Consider the following 19,370-nt stretch of genomic DNA (forward strand, 5'->3'; position numbering starts at 1 on the left):
CCGGGGCCGGCAGAGCCCCGGACAAGCTCTGCTGGGGACAATGGCGGCGTCAGGGTCGCCAAGGCGACCGGGAGCAGCCAATCAGAGCCGCTCTCCTTCCCCCCGCCCCGCCCCGGGAGCAGCCAATCAGAGCCGCTCTCCTTGCCACCGCCCCGCCCCGGGAGCAGCCAATCAGAGCCGCTCTCCTTCCCCCCGCCCCGCCCCGAGAGCAGCCAATCAGAGCCGCTCTCCTTCCCGCCGCCCCGCCCCGGCTCCTCCCGGCCGCGGCCGTCTCGCGCCCGCGCTCCTGATTGGCGCTGCCGCCCAGCCGGTCTGGGATTGGCGCGGGAGCGCGCGGGCCGCGGGTGCGCGCGCAGCCGGTCCCCTCCGGGCACGCACCGTCCCTCATAGGCGCTCGAGCCCCCGGAGCCGCGGACATGTCGGTGTCCCCCGTGAAGCGGCAGAAGATGGAGTCGGCGCTGGACCAACTCAAGCACCACACCACGGTGGTGGCCGACACCGGGGATTTCAACGGTGAGAGCGGCGCGAGGGGATCCTGTCACCGCATCTCTCCTTAGCCCCCTCTCCCGCCCCCCTTCACGGAGAATGGGCGCGCCCGGCCGAAGGGGCGCGCGCCGGGGGGAGCGAACCACCCTGCGGCCGGGTGGGGGGGGGTGCGGGGGGAAGGCGCTCGGCGCCGCCTGGGTCCCCATCCCGGGGCAGATCCGCCCAGGCGGGACTTTTTCCTCCCGTGATCTTCTCCCAGTGTGCCCTGACCACCACGTTCAGCTCTGCGTGCTGTCAGACTCAAGCCAGGCTCTGCTGTGCTGATGAATTCGGGTTTTCTTCCCGAGACCTGTCCAGATCTGGGACTTGTTTGGGGTTTTTCCAAACTCAAGGCAACCCGGTCCAGTGGAGGGTGTCGCTGCCTGTGGCGAAGGGTGGAACTGGACAATCTGTAAGGTCGCTTCCAACCCAATCATTAGAGGATTATGTAAAAATAATGCCAGAGTGCTTTTGTTTCCCTTATATCCTGAGAATGAGCCAGCACACTCCTTTGTGAGAAAGGGAGGTAGCCTTCGATTAAAAAGCCACTTGTTCCCAAGCTGTCACTACCTGGCCCGGCACAGACACGGAGTCTGCTCAGTCCATCGGAGCCAAGACCTCCCTCCCTGGGTGTCTCCGAGTTGTGTAGAGCAGCCCTTGAATCCTGTCCTGCCCTCACCCAGGCCTGCAGTAATCCTTCCACTGCTTGCCTAATCCTGTTGGTGTAACAGTAAACAATCCTAAACAGCCACTGTCAGATGTCTTAAGAGTACTGAACTTAAGGTGGAGAGACCACAGGGGTGCCAGCAGCTCAGACACAGGAAAAAAACAAACCCCCAGGATGGCCAAGGGGATGTTTGTGTGCAGGCATAAGGATTGTAGAATATCCCATAGGGATCATCAAGTCCAGCTCCTGGCCCTGCTCAGGACATCCCCAAGATGTTCTCTGGGCTGCTCTTAACAGCTGGGGGTTATTCTCAGAGTCCTAACAAGGCAAGAGCCTTACCTGGCTCTCTCCTGGCAGGTTAAACACTGGTGGAGGTGAAGGTGGCTGTTGCTGCTGCTGGTTCCCAGTGGTGTTTGTAGAAGGTGTCAGTACAGAACGGAGTTTCATTGATGTGCTGCTCTGCTTTAAGCAGTACCCACTGCATTGAAGTCTGAAGGAGCTGTTTGTATGGCGTGGACCTCTCTCCAGGATCCTGATCATTGCCTGGGAGGGATCTGTGGAAAAACAAGGCTTCATTTTAGTACAGTTGCACTCTCTCACTTGGAGTTTCATCCCTGTGGGAAGGGGCTGGTAGTACAGATTTTGGAGGGGTTTCTTTTTTACATTTTAATTGTATTGTTGAAACTGCTGAGCAGCCTGCAGAGGCTCTGCCCCATTTGCTCTGGTTCCAAGCTGCGATTACAGCCAGACAATGTGTGCCACAGCCTGCTGGAGCAAAACCTGGCATCACCTGGAACAGGCATAGTCCAGGGCTTAGGGTAAGACCAAGGGTCAAGTGTTTTCCTGGTAGGACAAGGAAATGAGAAGAACAGATACTGACAAACTGAAGCCATTTGGAAAAGGTTTAAAAAAGCAGTAAGAAAAGGCGCTGGAGTCTCACAGGTGAATTCACCTGTCCTGACCCCATCAGTTGGACACAAACAAAAGCCTGAATTTCCGACTTCTTGAAGGGAAGGTCCCCTGTTCTTTATTCCCCTCTTTGATTCCTGGAGCTCAGCTATGCTGGTTGGGATGAAGTTTGGAAATTAGTACTACTTCTCTCCATCCATCATTTCTACAGGTTTGTACTTTGGGGCAATTTCTGTAGTTTATAAACTTTGAAGTTTGCTGTATATTGTGACTGCAGCCCGGTTGTTCTGTACTCTGGAACAAACCAGCCTTCAGGCAGTGTTTAAACACCATTCGGTGCTGATGTGCTCTGTCATTAACAAATGTTTACATTCTTACCTGGTTGAGCAAAACCCTTCTGATTTCTCAGGCTGGCTGGCTGTTTCAAACAGGCTGGTTTTCTTTCCTCAGCCATAGATGAGTACAAACCCCTGGATGCCACCACAAACCCCTCCCTGATCCTTGCTGCGGCTCAGATGCCAGCATACCAGAAGCTTGTGGATGATGCTGTTGCCTATGGGAAGAAGCTTGGTGGGTAAGTAAAGAGGGGTTTCATCTCAGCAGACCTGTATTTAAAATGCCTTATTTATATACAAGCAACCTACTGGGGTTTCCCCCTCATGTACTTGTGGGTTTGCCTCCTGCCCCAGAAGGCCTCAACACTGAGGAAAACTCCTTATGCCCATTCCAGATGTGTTTTTCAGAAGTGCATTCTCATTTCCCAGCTCACACCTGGCCCTCCTTGCTCAGGAAAGCAACAGCATTACAGGAAAGTGTCCAAAGGCTAATCCTGCTGACAGGACAGAAGTGGCTCATTTGAACTCTGGAATTTAATGTTAAATGGGCTGTGAAATTTGATCTTCAAATCTGCACCAAAGTATAAACTCACCTTTTTTTTACTTCCATAAATGCTTTTGCTCTTTGTGGTTTTCAGGTCAGAAGAGGAGCAGATCAAAAATGCTTCTGACAAACTTTTTGTATTATTTGGAGCTGAGATCCTGAAGAGGATACCTGGCCGTGTATCCACAGAAGTAGATGCAAGGTTGGCTCTTATCCCTCTGGGTTATCCTGGATATTTGTAAATACAAAATGTGACCTGAGTTGGAGAAAGTTTTTTTTGTCTAGAAGACCAGTGGGACTTACATTATTAATAATGGATTTCCCTAAGTTTGACTAGAACTCTGTAACAAAAACAAGAAGCACTGACCTTGGATTTTCAAGATCTTCCTTTTGCTGCTTAAGCAAGGGAAACCTCACACTTCCAGTCATAGTTTTGCTAATTCTCTTCTAAGTGATAATAGCGGCTCAATTTAGCAAGAGATCTGTTTGAACAGTTTTTTTCAAGACTTGCACAGGACTTGGCTGTTAACTTGCTCAGTGCCAATTTTTGTTAATGCTCAGCTTCTGAATTCATTATGAGAAACTTCCTTTGAAGGGCTGACAGTCCAGGAGGGATCTGAGAACACAAACCTGCTGTTGGCATATAAATGCTGTTAAAACAGGACAGTGTTTTTCCATGGGGCCTTGGGGGAGAGAATTAAAAAAAAAAATCAGTTTTAAACAGTGCCACTCTTGCTTTAAAGGTTGTCCTTTGATAAGGAAGGAATGATTCAAAGGGCAAGGCGCCTCATTGACCTCTACAAGGAAGTAGGAGTTGGTAAAGATCGGATTCTCATCAAGCTCTCTTCAACGTGGGAGGGAATCCAGGCTGGCAGGTAAGGCTGTGTGTGCCTGGCGTGCTGATTCATGGCATGCTCCTGCCTGTCCACAGGCACTGACATCGCATTCTGCACTTGAATAAACAGCAGTGCTGAAAGCACGGCATGAGGAAGTCTGTCATGAGCACGGAAGGTGCTCTGCCACAGCTTGCTGTTGAAATAGGCAACGTTTCTTCATACAAGGGCCACAATTTCCTGAAATACCCTGCTAAGCTGGCTGCATTTGGCTAGAGGAACAGCATTAATAAAGCAGAGTTTGGCAGCATGAAACATTTGCTCTTAGCTGACGGTTTTAAAGCTTACTAAGTGCACCCCATTCCTAAATTAAGGAATTCAGTAGTTTGTACTTAGCAGCTCATTCCTGAATATGAATTCCATAGGTGAGCAAAGTGCTGTTCTAAGCCAGCCTGTGTCTGCAGGGTTCTGGAGGCCGAGTATGGGATTCACTGCAACATGACCTTGCTGTTCTCCTTTGCTCAGGCTGTTGCCTGTGCTGAAGCTGGAGTTACTCTGATTTCTCCATTTGTGGGACGGATCCTGGACTGGTACATTGCAAATGGAGACAAGAAAACCTATGAGCCTTCAGAGGATCCAGGTGAGCACACATTTAACACTACTGAGAAAACAACATCTGCTCATTCAAACAGTTTACTCATAAAAATCCTCTTATGGCAAAATGCTGGGTTTAAGCATGTTCTAAATAATCACAATAAAGTTGCTGGTTTCTACATGTAGGAGTGAAGAGTGTCACCAAGATCTACAACTACTACAAAAAGTTTGGGTACAAAACCATCGTGATGGGCGCCTCGTTTCGCAACACAGGCCAGATCAAAGCGCTCACAGGCTGTGACTATCTCACCATTTCACCCAAGCTCCTGGCAGAGCTCAGCAAAGAGCACGTCAAGTTAACTCCCACACTCAGTGTCAAAGAGGGTGAGTCTGCTCCTGGGGGCTTGTTCCAACTTTCTTTCTTCTGCAGTGTTCAGAGTCTGGGGTTCTGGTCAGTGCTGTGGTACTTGCCGCCATCCTGCTTTAGGGATAAATCCAATTTCCTAGAGGAAATATTGTAGCCTCTTTACAATACCAGTGCTACAACTGCTGATGCTGAGATCTAATTGGATTACAGTGGGTTTGGAGTGTGCTTCCATACTCTGCACCTCTCCCCCTGGACAGGCAAAGAGGAAAGTTAATCTGCACATGCTCAGGGATGAAATTTTACTGAACAGTAGCAAAGATGGCAAACTTGGTTTCATCTTAATCTCTAGACATGCCAAGAGGTGTTTTCCCTCCAGAAACTGGAAACTAATAATATACAAGACTGAGTGATTTGATCTGGTGACACTATGCCACGATGGCTTGGAATCCTTGTTCCCATTACATTACTTCAAGGCCAGGTTGGACAGGGCTTGGAGCAATCTGGGATGGTGGACGGTGTCCCTGCTTGTGGCCAGGGAGCAGAACTGAATGGGCTTTAAGGTTCCTTTCCACCCAAATAATTCAAAGAATCTCTGATAATTCAAGTAATCCCTGTCCTGCAGCCTCATTAGAATACTGGTTTACATCTCAGAAAGCAGCTCTGTGTACAGCTGTAGCCCTGGGTTGCTGCCCACAGGCTGCTGCTGGCCTGGGAGCCTGCTATCAAGTGAGCTTTTGTTAGTTCTTGCCAAATAATCAAAGCCCTGATTGTTCACAATATTTACTGAGAATGTCTCAGTGCTGTGGGGCAGTTGCACAATTCCTTAGAATAGGCCTGGAATTGCTGTGCCATTCTGCAGCAGGTACAAGATAATGACACACACAAACACTGTTTTAAGATAAACTGATTTATTAGGCTACCTTTTTCCTCTTTGTTCTCCTCCAGCCATATCAGGAGCACTTCTACTCTCACATCCCAGACTGCAAGCAAATGCTCTTGCAGCAAGTCATACTGAAAGTATTTAAAATTTTTCCAACACATAGAAATGGTCAGAACTCAAGACAATTTTAAGAAGGTAAGAAACTGATCACCTGGTCTGTTTTTTTTTCTACTTCTGCACAGCTCAGGCGTGCGATCTTGAGAAGATCCACCTGGATGAGAAGGCATTCCGCTGGCACCACAATGAAGACCAAATGGCTGTGGAAAAGCTCTCTGATGGGATCAGGAGATTTGCTGCAGATGCAGTTAAGCTGGAGAGGATGTTAAAGGTGGGTATCACACTCCTCCTGTGTGCTGCAGCCAGCCTGGTGTGGCTGAGGATTAAACAAGTCTGGTCAGGTCATTGGACAGGTTAAGTAGGACAAGCCACCTAAATTCAGTGAACTTGGTAAGCCTCACTGCACAACAAGAAATTGGCATTGGTGCCAGGTGTGGGCCATACCTGCAGCTTGAGGCTGCAGGGCTGGCAACTCATCAGGATAATTGTCAAAATGAGAAGTCCCTTTAAGTCTGATTCTGAGCTCTCAGCAGCATACAGGACACAAATAATCTGCAGGTAGTGAGCTGGAAATAAATTATGTTTGTACTTGCAGGCACTAAGAAAGAGCAGATCTGCTGTCAAAGTCTTATGTTAGATTGTGGAAAGGCTTTCACAGGGTTTCATCAAACTGTTTTTTGGGAAAGAAATACTCAGTATACCTGATCTAGGCACTTGGTGACTGGCAGCTCCTTGCAGCATTCCCAAACTCTTACTTAGCTGTGTTTTGTTTATTCTTTTTCTAGGAGCGAATGTTCAGCACTGAAAATGGAAAATAAAAAAAGAAAAAATAATAATCAGCATTTCCCTGAGTGCTCCAAGCTGAGGTGGATCACCTGAGGTTCAGTGGATGTACAAATGTCTTACCTGTACAAGTATCATGCTGTGTATGGATAGGTTTCTGTATCATGCTTTTTTTTTTATCAATTTGCAAAGGGACAAATGGAATTTCAACTTTTGGTGGCACTTTTGTCAATAAATGCAGATTAAAACCGACTTGCCTTATAACATGGTCAATTCATTGCTGCAGGAGACACCTGATAGGATTTTAATTTTCAAATTCCCAATTAAGTTTCTAGTCCTAACATATAGAAGAAAAGTTTTTAATTTCAGGTTGTTTTGAAGAGCAGGCACAGATTTCACAAGCCACTCTTGGTACAAAACCCACAAATACTCCTGTGAGATATATGTCAAAATATGTATGTGTATCTTACTTGTTTATATAGATCCTGTTCTATAAAGAGGAGACAAGAACAAGTGATAAGACAAGAAGGAAATGGCATCAAGTTGTGCCAGGGAAGGTTTAGCTTGGATATTAGGGAACATTTCTTCACTGAAATCTGTCCAAGCTGGCACAGCTGCCCAGGGCTGAGTCCCCATCCCTGGAGAGATTTCAAAGGCTCATGGATGTGACACCTGGGGACAGGGATAGCGGTGGCCTTGGCAGTGCTGGGGGAATGACTGGACTTGATTGTCTCAGCAGTCCTTTCCAACCTCAGTGATTCATTCCATGGTTTTAAGAGATCCCTGCTTATATGTGGATGCAATTTGCTGTTTCCTGACAAAGCTGCCTGAGCTTAAAGGGAGAAAAGGCAGCAGTGTGGCTCCAGCGCTGATGGGAGCCACTGATTCTCCCTGCAGTGTGACACAGCAGCTCTGCTGTCAGCACATCCAGAACAGCCTGGGAGCTGCTGTTCCAGCCAAAGGGACAGTCAGACACAGACAGCTGCTGCCCTCCCAGCCTGCCCTGGGAACAGTGCCAGTCTGCCAGAGGGAGGTGAAAGCCCCAGGGGACTCATCCAGACCCTTTGTCCTACAGCTGTTGGCGAGGGGGGAAGCAGACCAGGCAGAAAGCAGGCTGCCCAAAGGGAGGTGACCTTTTTTCCTGTCAAAGTCAAGCCAGCACTAAAAACTTGAGCCTGCCCCTCCTTACAACCATCGGACCCTCCACTGCACATCTCTTCTCAATTTAACCTATTTTGTATTTTTCACTTACTAAACTGAGAATTCCAATAGAAGTTCTTGGAATGGTTTGGGTTGGAAGGGGACCTTTCAACATGAAGCATGAGCAGGTTGCTCTAACACCATACAGTGCACCCACCAGGGCAGGGTAGGGATTTGGGCACACAGAAACTGGGGACTTGGTGCTATCCAAGTGGCTGGTCAGAGGCTTGGAGCCTCTGGAATAAATGCCCCTTTTTCCCCCTGAGTGAGGCAAGAACCTTCACATGTATGGAATTTGTCCCTCACATAGGTGAGACACAACTGGGCCAGTGACACCGTGGAGCTGAAATGAAACTGAAGCATTGCAGAAGGTGCTCAAGAGAGAATGAAGTACTGCAGTGAAAAGGGATAAAGAAGTAGGAAAAGGTGCCTGGGTAACAGTTACTCCACTTACAGCCAGGTGTCTCTCAGGAGCTGAGGGGACAAGAGGGGTCACGAGGTCAGTCACGGGATCCCTTCCTTCCTGTGGTGGCAGCTGGTGTTTCCTCCTCAGCACTGGGGTTGTTTCTCTGCAGCACAGATGTGAGGTGCCTGACATCCGTGGCTAAGCCGCAAAGTCCACATCCTTTCTGAAATGGAGAAAAATAAAACCAAGCACCACATAAACCTTCAGCTTGTACAGCTCTTTAGTCAGTCACTCTTTAACTCTTCCTCAACTTCCCCTTTGTTCAGCAGATGGAGGGATCTCTCTAAGGGCTCTGCCTGTGTCCTGCTTACAAACTCCTTCTGGGATTTCCCAGATCTCCATACCTCCTCAGATTAAGAAATCAGGAGACGTCTCTTGTCTCCCAGGAAGGTCTATGGCTCTCACAGTCACAAGGACAGGACTCAGGAATTAGGGGTAGATACAACATGTATGTTTGGAGAAATCCCGAAGAATCAATAGATAAACTTTAAAGAATTGATTTAAAAAAGACAGCACCTTTCTCAGCCTTTCCTTGTGGTGGCTGTTCTCTTAATTCCAACATCCAGCTCTGTGCAAACATACAAAGCTTGGAGGGGGGTTGGAAAAGCTTTTCCTTCCTCCTCCAGCCATGCCTTGCATCCCATTGCACACTGTGCTAAGGGAGAGACACTGCTGCTCCCAGAACCTCCTCCATTCTTGAAACGGGGTACAGGAAAGCAGACACAATAAATACATCCATTTATATTCATCTTCCCAACATGGAATTTAATTTAATATTAGTCCTTATATTTGTTGATCATGTCTATCCAATACAGCCATCACAGGCCAGTATGGATGGCACCAAACCCAGACAGTTCCATTAAAAATTTTAAAACAAATCAAGACCAAAGAGCCACTTCCATCTTTTCTGGCCCTTGTTTGAATGCACACAAGATGAATAAAGGAGCAGGTTCCATTTTAAAATAATTTTTAAAAATAAAATTATCCTGTGGAAGCTCCAAGATAATAATCTTAATTAAGTATGTTAATACACAAATTGAATGCTGGTATGACCAACAACCACCAGCTGCAGACAGGGCCAGAGCTCAAACATCTTGTCAGGATCCTCAAGAACATGAAAACTGAGATCATACATACACCCACTGGCAGCTCTTGGGGCTCTGTTTCCCAGAGTTAAGCAGTTTCCCAGCTGCTGCACCAGCACCCCTCTTCCCAGCTCGGGTGTAAACCTGCCAGAAAAGGCTCCCATACCTTAGAGATGGTGGGCTGCCCTCTTTTTGGTGAAGAAATCCTTTGTGAGGTGCAGGACGGCAGTGCTCCTTTACAGCTGTGAGCCAACATCCAAAAAGACTCATCCCTTTGGATTCATCGTGCTCCACATGCTGCAGGGGCACTCTGATGCTTCCAGCAGATACCTCCATATCTGCCTGTAAAAACATCAGAAGAAAACAGAGGATGTGGTCCCAGCTATTAAGCCCAGAGAGGAGGTAACACTGTGAGTCTCAAAAAAATAAATCGGTAAAACCCTAGAAAATAAAATTAAACCCCCACCCAAATAAATAAAACAATAAAACCCACCAATTGGATGTTACCAGGAAGAGGTTTCCAAGGAAACAAGCCTGCCTGGTACCATTCCTATGACCAAAGCACCAAGCACTGCCCAGGACAATGCTGAAAAAATAAAGGTTTGTGTGGGATGAAAATCTCCCAAATTTGAAGGTTTTCAATTATTTGGGAAACAGAGGAGAGACAAAAATCCCTCAATATAAACACCACTGCTTGGATGCCTGGGATGGGATTGTTCACAGGGCTCTTCAGCAGGACCAGGCACAGGTACAGAAGATAAATTCTTCACACACAAGTTTAAAATGCAAGAATTATACAAAAATCCTTGCTCTTTGTGTAATGCCACTTCATGATTTTAATTGATGTAAATACCTTTTAGGTAAAAGAAAATAAAATACAAAAAAAAACCCTATCAAGTTTTACATTTGTAGGACAAAATTAACATGGAAAATGAACAGAATAAAACTTTACTGAACATACCTGGATGACATGCAACAACTTTGTGTTTCCTATGTTCATTTGATCTTCTTTTCCCACATTTTTCTGAACAATTTTTTTCCAATCCCTGACTAAAATTGGTCATACCGTACAAGAACTTAAGAGCTATCATCACTAACGGCCTCAAGTTGTGCCAGGGGAAGTTTAGGTTGGATATTAGCAAAAATTTCTTCATGGAAAGGGACATCAAAAATTGGAATAGGCTGCCCAGGGCAGTGGTGGAGTCCCTACCCCGGAAGGGTTCAGAAGACACATGGATGTGATACCTGAGGCTGAGTGGTGAACATGGTGGTGGTGGTGCTGCACTGATGCTTGGCCTTGACCTTAAAAGCTCTTTTCCAACCTAAATTCCATGATTCTATAACTCAGGTGGCTTCCAGTTTGTCAGCATGACTTGTGAAGGTGACACAATCCAACCTCACTCAGCTGCTAGCCACACCTGCACACATAACCTCTCCAGCCACTTGCTGCTCCACCACACCTTTCTCCCCCAGTTTTCCCAAGAGCAACTTCATGGTGTGATAGGAAAGAGTGAAAGTACACACAGGAATTCATCTTTTTTCTACTCTCCTATGGGAGGAAAAAGAAAGCACCATCAAGTCCCCAAGCAGTGTGCTTTGTCCAACTTCCTGACAGAGGCACAAGCAGAGCAATTCCAGCAGGTCCTGGATGCCACAAAAATAAGGGAAAATTGTACAACAGGGGACTGAACAAAGCCTGCAGTGGTCTGGAATGCTGTTTGCTCACTTGGCAGCAGACGAATGAGCCTGGACAGAACCTCATTCAAGGAATGAAAACAGGACACAGGGTAGACACCAATGTTCTATTTTTACAGGTAAGCAGTGAACAGATGTAGCGATTTTGGCAAAATCCCATGGAAATAGAGTCTCCCACTTCACAAACAAGATGTGGCCTTCCAGACTGGAAGTACTCCCTGATGGTGTCAATATCAAATCCCCAAGATGGCTTGACCGGAATGAAGATTTAAATTATCAAAGCAAATTGATAATTTAATATCTATCAAAGCCCACTTTTCATTTCAAATTCTGGTTTTCATTTCCATCAACGCCAAAGATCTGTAAGCTGGGCTCAAGAATGCAACAGCAGAAGACCCAGCAAAACCCACAGCAATCTGTCTTCTAAAATCACATTGACTTCTTAAGACAGAGGTAAAAAAAATGTGTTTCCACAGAAAAACAAAATTTCCCCACTTGATGACTTGTTAGAACCAAAATATTGTAATATCCTGGTAAGAAAACAAAAATGCAATCCCATTTCTTTAGGGCACTGGAGAAATGCTGCCCACAGTTCCGAGGGAAGGAAAATCAATTATCTGAAAGTTAATTTATCAACTTTCCAATAAATTTGGTTCATTTGAGCCTGCAACAATTAAAAAAAATCTCAGTCTGGTTACTCCTTTCCACGCTCAGCTTCAAGCCACACCTGCAGCTCAGAAGGAAGGAGTCCAGAATCCACCCTACACAGCTGGTTCCTCAGATGGGACCCACATTAGCCACCTGCATTTTTCAGTGCCCTAGTCCACAAAATTCCAGCAAGAGACAGCAGCAGTGTACTCCCAGAGAGGAGTATTTCCAAGAGAACAAAACCCACAACATATGCAGCAGAAAGGAGAACAAATAAACAATTGTAGGACCATGTTAAAAAAAAAAGCTGAGCAAACTTTTTAAGCACAAATCCAGCAATGTGAACAGGAAGAAAACAAGGGCACGCTGTGCACCAGCACAATGCCAACCCAGAGCAAGGGCTTCAGCTTCAGCAATTTGTATTCACAGCACCAACTTTTGGGGGGCTCTGAGAACAGTTCCCCACATCTGTAAACTGAGGGCCTAGAGAAGCAGTGAGAAAATGGAGCAGCAAAAATATAAGGGAATGCCCAAGCTGCTTCTGACACCCCTTCATCCATTCCATCTACACAGAATCTGACACTGCCACTTCACTGCCACAGTCACTTCAGAGTCCAAGACAGAGGTTCAGAGGGATGATTTATCCAAGTCACAGCCATGGAAATCCTCAGCCTGCTGGGTCTTCATCCATCCTCTTTGCAAACAGACCTTCTCCTTCACTTCCTGCTGAAGGAAACACACCCAGACACGACAGGACCTGTTAGTGCACACAGGGCAGGACTGGCACCACACACTCACTTGAACAAAATAAAGGGTTTGTGGTTATTTATATGGGCTCTTCTATCTGACAAGATGACAGTCAAACAAGCCAAGCCATTTCCAAAGAAATTAAATACAATCATTCCCAGAATACAAACCAGAGCTGACTCAAAGCCAGCCTGCCAAAGCTTAAGAAACAAGAGCTGTTTCCCTGAACAGAAATGTTTAGTGAAGCCTTATTCAGCATTGTACTTTGCCAGTTCCACTACAGCTGTGCATTTCCCCACACATTTTCATCTTTTTCTTTTAAATAATCAAATGCTCTTTGCCAAAAGATACAACTGCCTGGTTGGCTTGTTCAAACAGAAGTGACACACACTTCAGCAGAAAACCAAGGGAAAAACCTCTTCTGAGAGACAGTATTCCTGAGACAAAAAAAAAAAAGCTCACTGGCTGTTCCCAGTTCTTAAGCCCCATCTTGCCTCACCTGACATTGCAAAGAATCAGAAGGTTCTGGACAGCAGGAAGGGTGGAATTCTCATTCTGTCCTGTCACCAGGTGCCTGTCCAGCACCACATGGACAGCATCTGGGATGCTGGCTGAACACAGGAGGAAAAACACAGGGACTGCGTCAGAGCACACGAGTTCAGTGCCAGGATCACACCACTGATAAACCCAACACAACACGTAACTCTTCTGGGCAGACAGATTTGCTGGGTGCTGATCTATCACCCCAGCAGAGAGGGCCAGTCTCAAGCCCCTCATCCTGAAACAATTTCTCTAGGAAATCCTTTTCTGAAAGGACAGGACTGGCTCCTTGATTCAGTTAACAGCATGCGGGTAAAGTACACATATCAGGAGATTCTAATAATAAAAAACCTCAAAGTATGTATTTGAAAGTTACAATTACCTCACAATACAACACAAACTCATCTTATGCCAGACATGAGCTGTGATCACCATGCTACAAAAATTAAATGCTCATTTTCTGGCCCCAGTGTGCTCAGATCTACCAGTAACTGCTCAGAACCCCAAACAGAATTTTTAAGTTTCCTAATTCCAGACAAACTCCCAGACTGGTTTGGGTTGGGAGATCCTAAAGCTCATCCAGTCCCATCCTCCTGCCACAGGAAGGGACAACTTCCACTATCCAGTGCTGCTCCAAGCCCTGTGCAACCTGGCCTTGCAAATGACCAGGGATGTCCTGGTAAATGAGGGAAGAGAGATCCTGCCAGAGTCCTGCTCAGCTGGACACAAGCAGCACATAAACACTCATTTCCCAAAGGAGACACAAAGTGTCCATCCCAGACACGAGGCATGACCTACCACTGAATGTAGCTCCAGAATCCTTCACAAAGTCCTCCACAATGATGGACAAACTGGCAAAATTCGGCTGCCTCACCAGCTCATACACAGAGGGCTGAAACAGATCAAAAGGAAATTAGTTTAGCTGGCTTTTTTACAGAAAAAGACAAGCAAAACCAGCACATATTTCCCTGAAATTTGTGTTTCTGTTCCCTCCACTATTTTCCCAACCAAAAGACCACAAGCATCTTTTATGGATTTGGTGTAGGGAGCAAACTGGAAACTTTTAAGTGAGTTAAGGAAAAAGGAAATAACACCACCAAACAATTTCTGCAAGTATGATTAACTTCAGAAAGGCACAGACCTGGCTGTCAGTGGCACACAAATATTTGGACACAGATGCTGTGCTACCTGCAGAGTCCAAAAACAGTAATCCATGTTGGAATGAATGTGGGAAACAGCTTACAGACAGAAAATTTAGGAGCACTTAGAATTTTTATATGCAAAAGGAAGGAATTTAATTTTATGATTTCCACAGCAACCATAGCTAGGCCACAACACAATTTAAAATATTTCATCATGGACTATAAAAGCCATAAATAATCCTTAACTCAAACAGAAGCACATGGGAACACTAACAGCATTTGTGAGTCACAAAATCTTAATTTCTTAACTTTCCATGTAAGTTTTCCACACTAGAAAGCTCTACTAGGGCAATTTGCATCACTCTGACACTATAAAATGGGCTGTGAGGCCAGAGTACACAAAATAAAGATCAGCAGTAACTGGCTGCTTTAATTGCAAGCCAGTTTGTAGAAACACCCTTTTTTTCCTAAACCTTTTTCTAACTTTTTTCCCAAGACTCCCTCTACCTTTTAAAAAGAAGCAGTACCTTCATCAAACAAACAAACAAAATTTTTTGTAAGTCCTCAACAACAAATGCAAAGAGCTGCAGCAGGAATTTCAAGCTTTTTTTTTTTCTTTTTTTTTTGCTTCAGTTTAAAGTTTACTGAACAATCAGAAGGAAAGCATACCCCACATGCCACTGAAGTGGAAGAAACCCTCCATGCACTCAGTGCTGGGCCCCTTGTCAAAGACAAATCTGCACATCTTGCACAAGCCAAGGGTACCAAACTGTTAATTTATATTTACAGGAAGTTTCTGGGTAAGACCAAAACCACCAGAAATCACATAGAGAAAAAAAAAACAAAAACCCCCAAACAGCAAAAATCAGGTAAAAGCTTGACTTACCCCTGTCAAGCTGTATCCCTGGAAAACCCAGGATTTATCCTCATTGGTGGCACAACACAAAGCTGCTACTCCCTGTCCCACAGCACAGATAGGCTCTAGAAAAGAATTGAAGCACGTTTGTGACCATCTCCAAATATTTAAAACACAAGTGAGTGTGGTGAGCCTCATCCTGCCCTCCTGCAGTGAAGCTACATAGCACTGATAATGCTCCTTTAGGTTGCAGGGCCTTTCCTGCACACTGCAGTAGCAATTACTGTCTATCATAAGAATTACTACAGTTATTTTACTGTTATTACAGTAAGAGGGAGAACAAGAATTGCAGCTTTTAACTCCGAGTCCAGAGACAGCTCCACAAATGCTCAAATGTGGAGCACACCCCAAGTCTTGATTAACTACAGCCTTAATGATGATCCTGGGACATTCCACACTTGGCTCTGAGCCTTGAATGCTGCTGATTTGTTTCTGTACCACTGTAAGGCAGCAAATCCTTCTTCTGAGACAAGCTCTGAAAAGCTATTGGCACTGCTCCTTAAGATACTTTAAGATCACTTTTTCAGGCCTCCCTTTTGCCTATTTAAGACACGTTAGGACACTTTTTTTTTTCCATTTAGGACTCCCTTTTTCCTTTTTAAGACATTTTAGGACACTTTTTTTTCCTCCTAAGTCTCCCTTTCCTTTTTCAAAGGCCCATTAAAACATTTGCTTCCCTCCTTGACATCTCCTTTTTCCTTCCCAGTTTGGAATGCTCTTTAGCCATGCAAACACTCTGAAGTGCCTGGAAGGCCCAAGGTTCCTGCAGAGGCATCACAGGAGCCCTGTTTCATTTCCCAACCCCCAAGGATGTTCACCTACTGCTCTCAGTGCTGAAGTGCTGCAGGATCTTGGCCAGGTACCCGCTGTTGGCCAGGTCAGTCACGGCCCCAGGGCAGTTTGGGATCAGCAGGGCGTGGTACCGTGCCCCTGGGTGGGAGGAAAGCAGGAAATGATTGTAGGATAGGTAAAAAAACTCAAAAAGCCTGACCATAAATCCACTGTACATTTGGGAAAAAAAAAAAAAACAAACCCACATAAATCAGTTATAAATGACCTAAATAAACTAACAGAGGTACACAGAGGAAAGAAAAAGATCCTTCTTAGGACAAGGAAAATACATTTTTAATTACTCATTATGACGCAGGCAAAACTTACAACTGTTCTGTCCGCTGGCTCCTGCTCCAGCAAAATACTTACTTTTAACAAGTAACAATCTAGTGTCTGCTTATATACAACACAGACATTATTTGTATACACTGCATACATATTAAAAGATAATTACCATTCCAAAATAAATAACAAAATTGCAAAGCAGTTGCTTGGACTTCCTCTTAAATACAAAGTAAACCAACACCTGCAGTTCTTGAAACACACCTTTCCTGCCTTTTCTGAGTCATTCTGCCCTAAAATCCTGGCCCTAAGCAGGCCCTGTTTCCCAGACAGTGGCCCACGGTAACACCCTTACCATCAATGGACTCCAGCTTGGCGGGGTTGGCGTAGGATTTCATGCGGAAGTCCTGGATCCAGCGCATGTTGCCCTCGTTCACATCCACAAAATCAATGGGCTTCCCCTGCGGATAACGCGGTTCATGCTCAGGATCACTGCACAAGCATCCATGGCACTTCCTGAAGGATGGCCATGTGGGATTTTGAGATGCTTTCAGCTCTCAAAAAATTGAAGTTTTCCGTTTTTCCCATTGAATTAGTGTTAATAGCTTTCCCTCCACTCTTTGTGGGAACATAAAAGTCCAAATCCACACTACAGAAAGGCTGCAGTCACTTGGGTATTCAAAAAACAGAATTAAATAGGTCCCTTGATGTCTACAGCCAATAAAACACCTCTCAATATATTTATGGTACAATTAGCTCATGCCAACTTAGATATCAATTAGTTTCAGGCTGAAATCACAGTATTTGTCCATTCTCACTCACCCCAGGCGTTGCCACTTGCAGGTTAAAGGCAGAGCTGGCCAGAGTAAAGCAGTGAAGGAATGACTGGGCTGAAACACCTGGAAAACAGATTCCAACACCTTAGGGAAGCAACAGTGATAGTTTAATGCAGGCCACACTTTATCCAGAAAAGTACGTAAGTTTGGGTGTTTGCTCATCTTGAAAGCTCTAGATAATTTCAGAGGATTATTTTGTTATGATTTAATGATTTTAAGACATCAGAAACGTATGGGCGAGCCATGTGCTGAGAAATAGAATCCTGGAATGATGTGGACATTAAAGTCCATCTCGTACCAACCCCTTGCCATGGGTGGGGACACTTTCCACTGTCCCAGGTTGCTCCAAGCCCTGTCCAAATTGGCCATGAACACTTCCAGGGATGGAGCAGCCACAGCTTCTCTGGGCAATCTGCACCAGGGCCTCAGCACTCTCACAGGCAAAGATTCTTTCCCCTAACACTCAATCTGAGCCGACTCTTCTTCCCCTCAAAGCCACTAAGGCCGCCCGCAGAGGAGCTACCCAGCACAGCTGCACACGGAGGCCGCACCTGCAGCGCGGATGTGCACGTAGGGAAAACCAGCCCAGCTGCGCAGCGAGGGCACACGGGGGCTGCACAGCCCGGCTGCGGTGTGACACCACACGGGACACGCACACGCCCGGGCCTGTGGGGCGGGCCCCGCCGCCACCCCGCTGCGAAGGGACGGGGAGCGCGGGACACCCGCAGAGGCCGGAGCGGCGGCTCTCCCCGAAAGCGGCGGGGCTCCCCCGAGAGCGTCTCACCCGCGGTGGCGGCGCTGGCGACGATGAGGCAAGAGGGCTTGGCCAGCCGGTCCGACATGGCGGGGCCGGGCCGCGCCGGGGGCTGAGGGCAACGGCGGCGCCTCGCGCGGCCGCGCCTGCGCGGTGCGGGCAGCGCTGAGGGGCGGGGAGCGCTCCCTGAGGGAGGCGGGAAAGCGCGGGAAGCTCTGAGGGGGCGCGGCCGCCGCCGTCCGCTTTGAAAGCGCTCGGGGGTCCCGAGAGTCCCCCAGTGCCACGAACCATCGGCAACTGCCGCCGGTTCCTTATCTCCCCGCTTTTGTAAACCTCACTGAGCCATTTCTGGGTTTACATCTGTTATCCCTGCGTGAATTTAATAGGTTTATCCCTTGCTGGTTGCGGGTGTGTTACAGACACAATGCCATTATAAAATGGAAGGTGTAAAATAAAGACAGCACAATTCTGCTATTGGCTTTTTTTGTTTATTGGAAAGGGCTTAATTTCTAGCCTGGTTTCCTAAAGGAAATGTAGCTTGTACCGCGTTGTCCATCTCTTCAATCATCTATCCATCTCCTTTTCTCTCCAGAGCTATTCTGAATCTGTAGGCTGGTTAATCTGGATGTTCCTCACCACTCCAGTTTAGATACCAGAAAATTCTTTTCAAAAAGGGAAAAAAAGCATCTCATTCACTATTCAGTTTCGCTGTTGTGTGGGGTACTCTGGGATTTAGTGCCACTCCAGCAGCCTCAGCCTTTATATCACAGAGCATCACATTTATGGTCCTCATTCTCTGCTTGTGACTCCAGAGCTTTTTAAACAAACACAAAGGACAGTGCTGTCCAACTCCTGCTCCATCAGCTCTTCCCATCCTCCCTACACTGCCCCAGGCATGTGCAATTCCACACACCCTGACTGGGGCCAGTGGGAGAGTCAGGTCCCCATCCATCCCATCCCAGCCTCTCAACTCCAGCATTCCCACTCAGAAAATAAGAACTTATTTGATCTCCTGATCCTGTCAAGACAAACTAAAACTCGAGTCCCCAGCTGTGTTTCTGCAGCAAAACCCTCAGATGATTACACTGTTGCAGCTGAAGGATGCCCTTTTTCCTGACCCTGTGGAATTTACAGGATTTTTCTGCCCAGTTCTTAGGAAATTAATTTTTGAAAGCCTGCAGGCTTCTGTCGGGACCCTGATTGGAGCTGGTGTAATATAACATCAACCCTGTGCGGCGACACATGCTGCCAAAACCCTCCTCCCCTCCGAGAGCCTGGAGGGAATCCGTGCACAGGGACCCCACAGGCATCACCCAGTGCTCAGGGGATGGTTTGTCTGGGAGGTATTCCCAGGCCATCTTAGAAACAAAACCAGAAAATCAGCAGGAGAGATATGGCAGGAGAAAGGTCACAGCAAACAATAGGCTGGAGACCAGCCTGGAGGACAGGGAATCTCTGGGATCACAAATGTTTCCCATGTCTGTGGGTAAATCTACAATTCAATTTAGTTCCTATCTGGGAATGACAATAATCATCCTCTGCCTGCTTTCCCTGGGCAGGCTGGAGTTTATTTGGGGCAGGAATTGCCTTTTCTCACAGTTCTCAGTGGGATCACCTAGAAAACATTGAGCCTTTGGGAAACACGGACATAGAATCCAGGAATCATAGAATGGG

General features: G+C 46.5%; 2 protein-coding genes and 1 long non-coding RNA gene across 4 annotated transcripts; 1 reads left to right on the forward strand and 2 right to left on the reverse strand.

The window, feature by feature from the left end:
* The first annotated feature begins 267 nt into the window (after nt 1-267).
* TALDO1 (transaldolase 1) lies at nt 268-6,806 on the forward strand. Its single transcript, XM_021549771.3, has 8 exons — nt 268-513; nt 2,552-2,675; nt 3,075-3,182; nt 3,724-3,855; nt 4,278-4,453; nt 4,594-4,791; nt 5,897-6,042; nt 6,557-6,806. Exons 1-8 carry the CDS (start codon nt 417-419, stop codon nt 6,587-6,589), a joined length of 1,014 nt encoding a protein of 337 aa, XP_021405446.2. The 5' UTR covers nt 268-416; the 3' UTR covers nt 6,590-6,806.
* LOC116183769 (uncharacterized) lies at nt 5,664-6,561 on the reverse strand. The gene is made up of 2 exons (XR_004148462.2): nt 6,473-6,561; nt 5,664-6,087 (listed from the first exon to the last, which is right to left on the reverse strand). It is a non-coding gene; the product is annotated as an uncharacterized LOC116183769 (long non-coding RNA).
* A 4,287-nt stretch (nt 6,807-11,093) lies between the features above and the next one.
* On the reverse strand, nt 11,094-17,837 carry GATD1 (glutamine amidotransferase class 1 domain containing 1). 2 transcript variants are annotated; one of them, XM_021549776.3, is made up of 8 exons: nt 17,727-17,837; nt 16,929-17,005; nt 16,462-16,567; nt 15,816-15,923; nt 14,964-15,058; nt 13,734-13,827; nt 12,895-13,006; nt 11,094-12,371 (listed from the first exon to the last, which is right to left on the reverse strand). In XM_021549776.3, exons 1-8 carry the CDS (start codon nt 17,782-17,784, stop codon nt 12,365-12,367), a joined length of 657 nt encoding a protein of 218 aa, XP_021405451.2. In that variant the 5' UTR covers nt 17,785-17,837; the 3' UTR covers nt 11,094-12,364. The 2 variants fall into 2 exon arrangements, with proteins under 2 accessions (XP_021405451.2, XP_021405450.2); XM_021549775.3 differs by having other exon boundaries at nt 11,094-12,374.
* Between the last annotated feature and the right edge of the window lie 1,533 nt (nt 17,838-19,370).

The sequence above is a fragment of the Lonchura striata genome, chromosome 6 (genome assembly GCF_046129695.1).
Source record: "Lonchura striata isolate bLonStr1 chromosome 6, bLonStr1.mat, whole genome shotgun sequence".
Taxonomy (NCBI): Eukaryota; Metazoa; Chordata; class Aves; order Passeriformes; family Estrildidae; genus Lonchura; species Lonchura striata.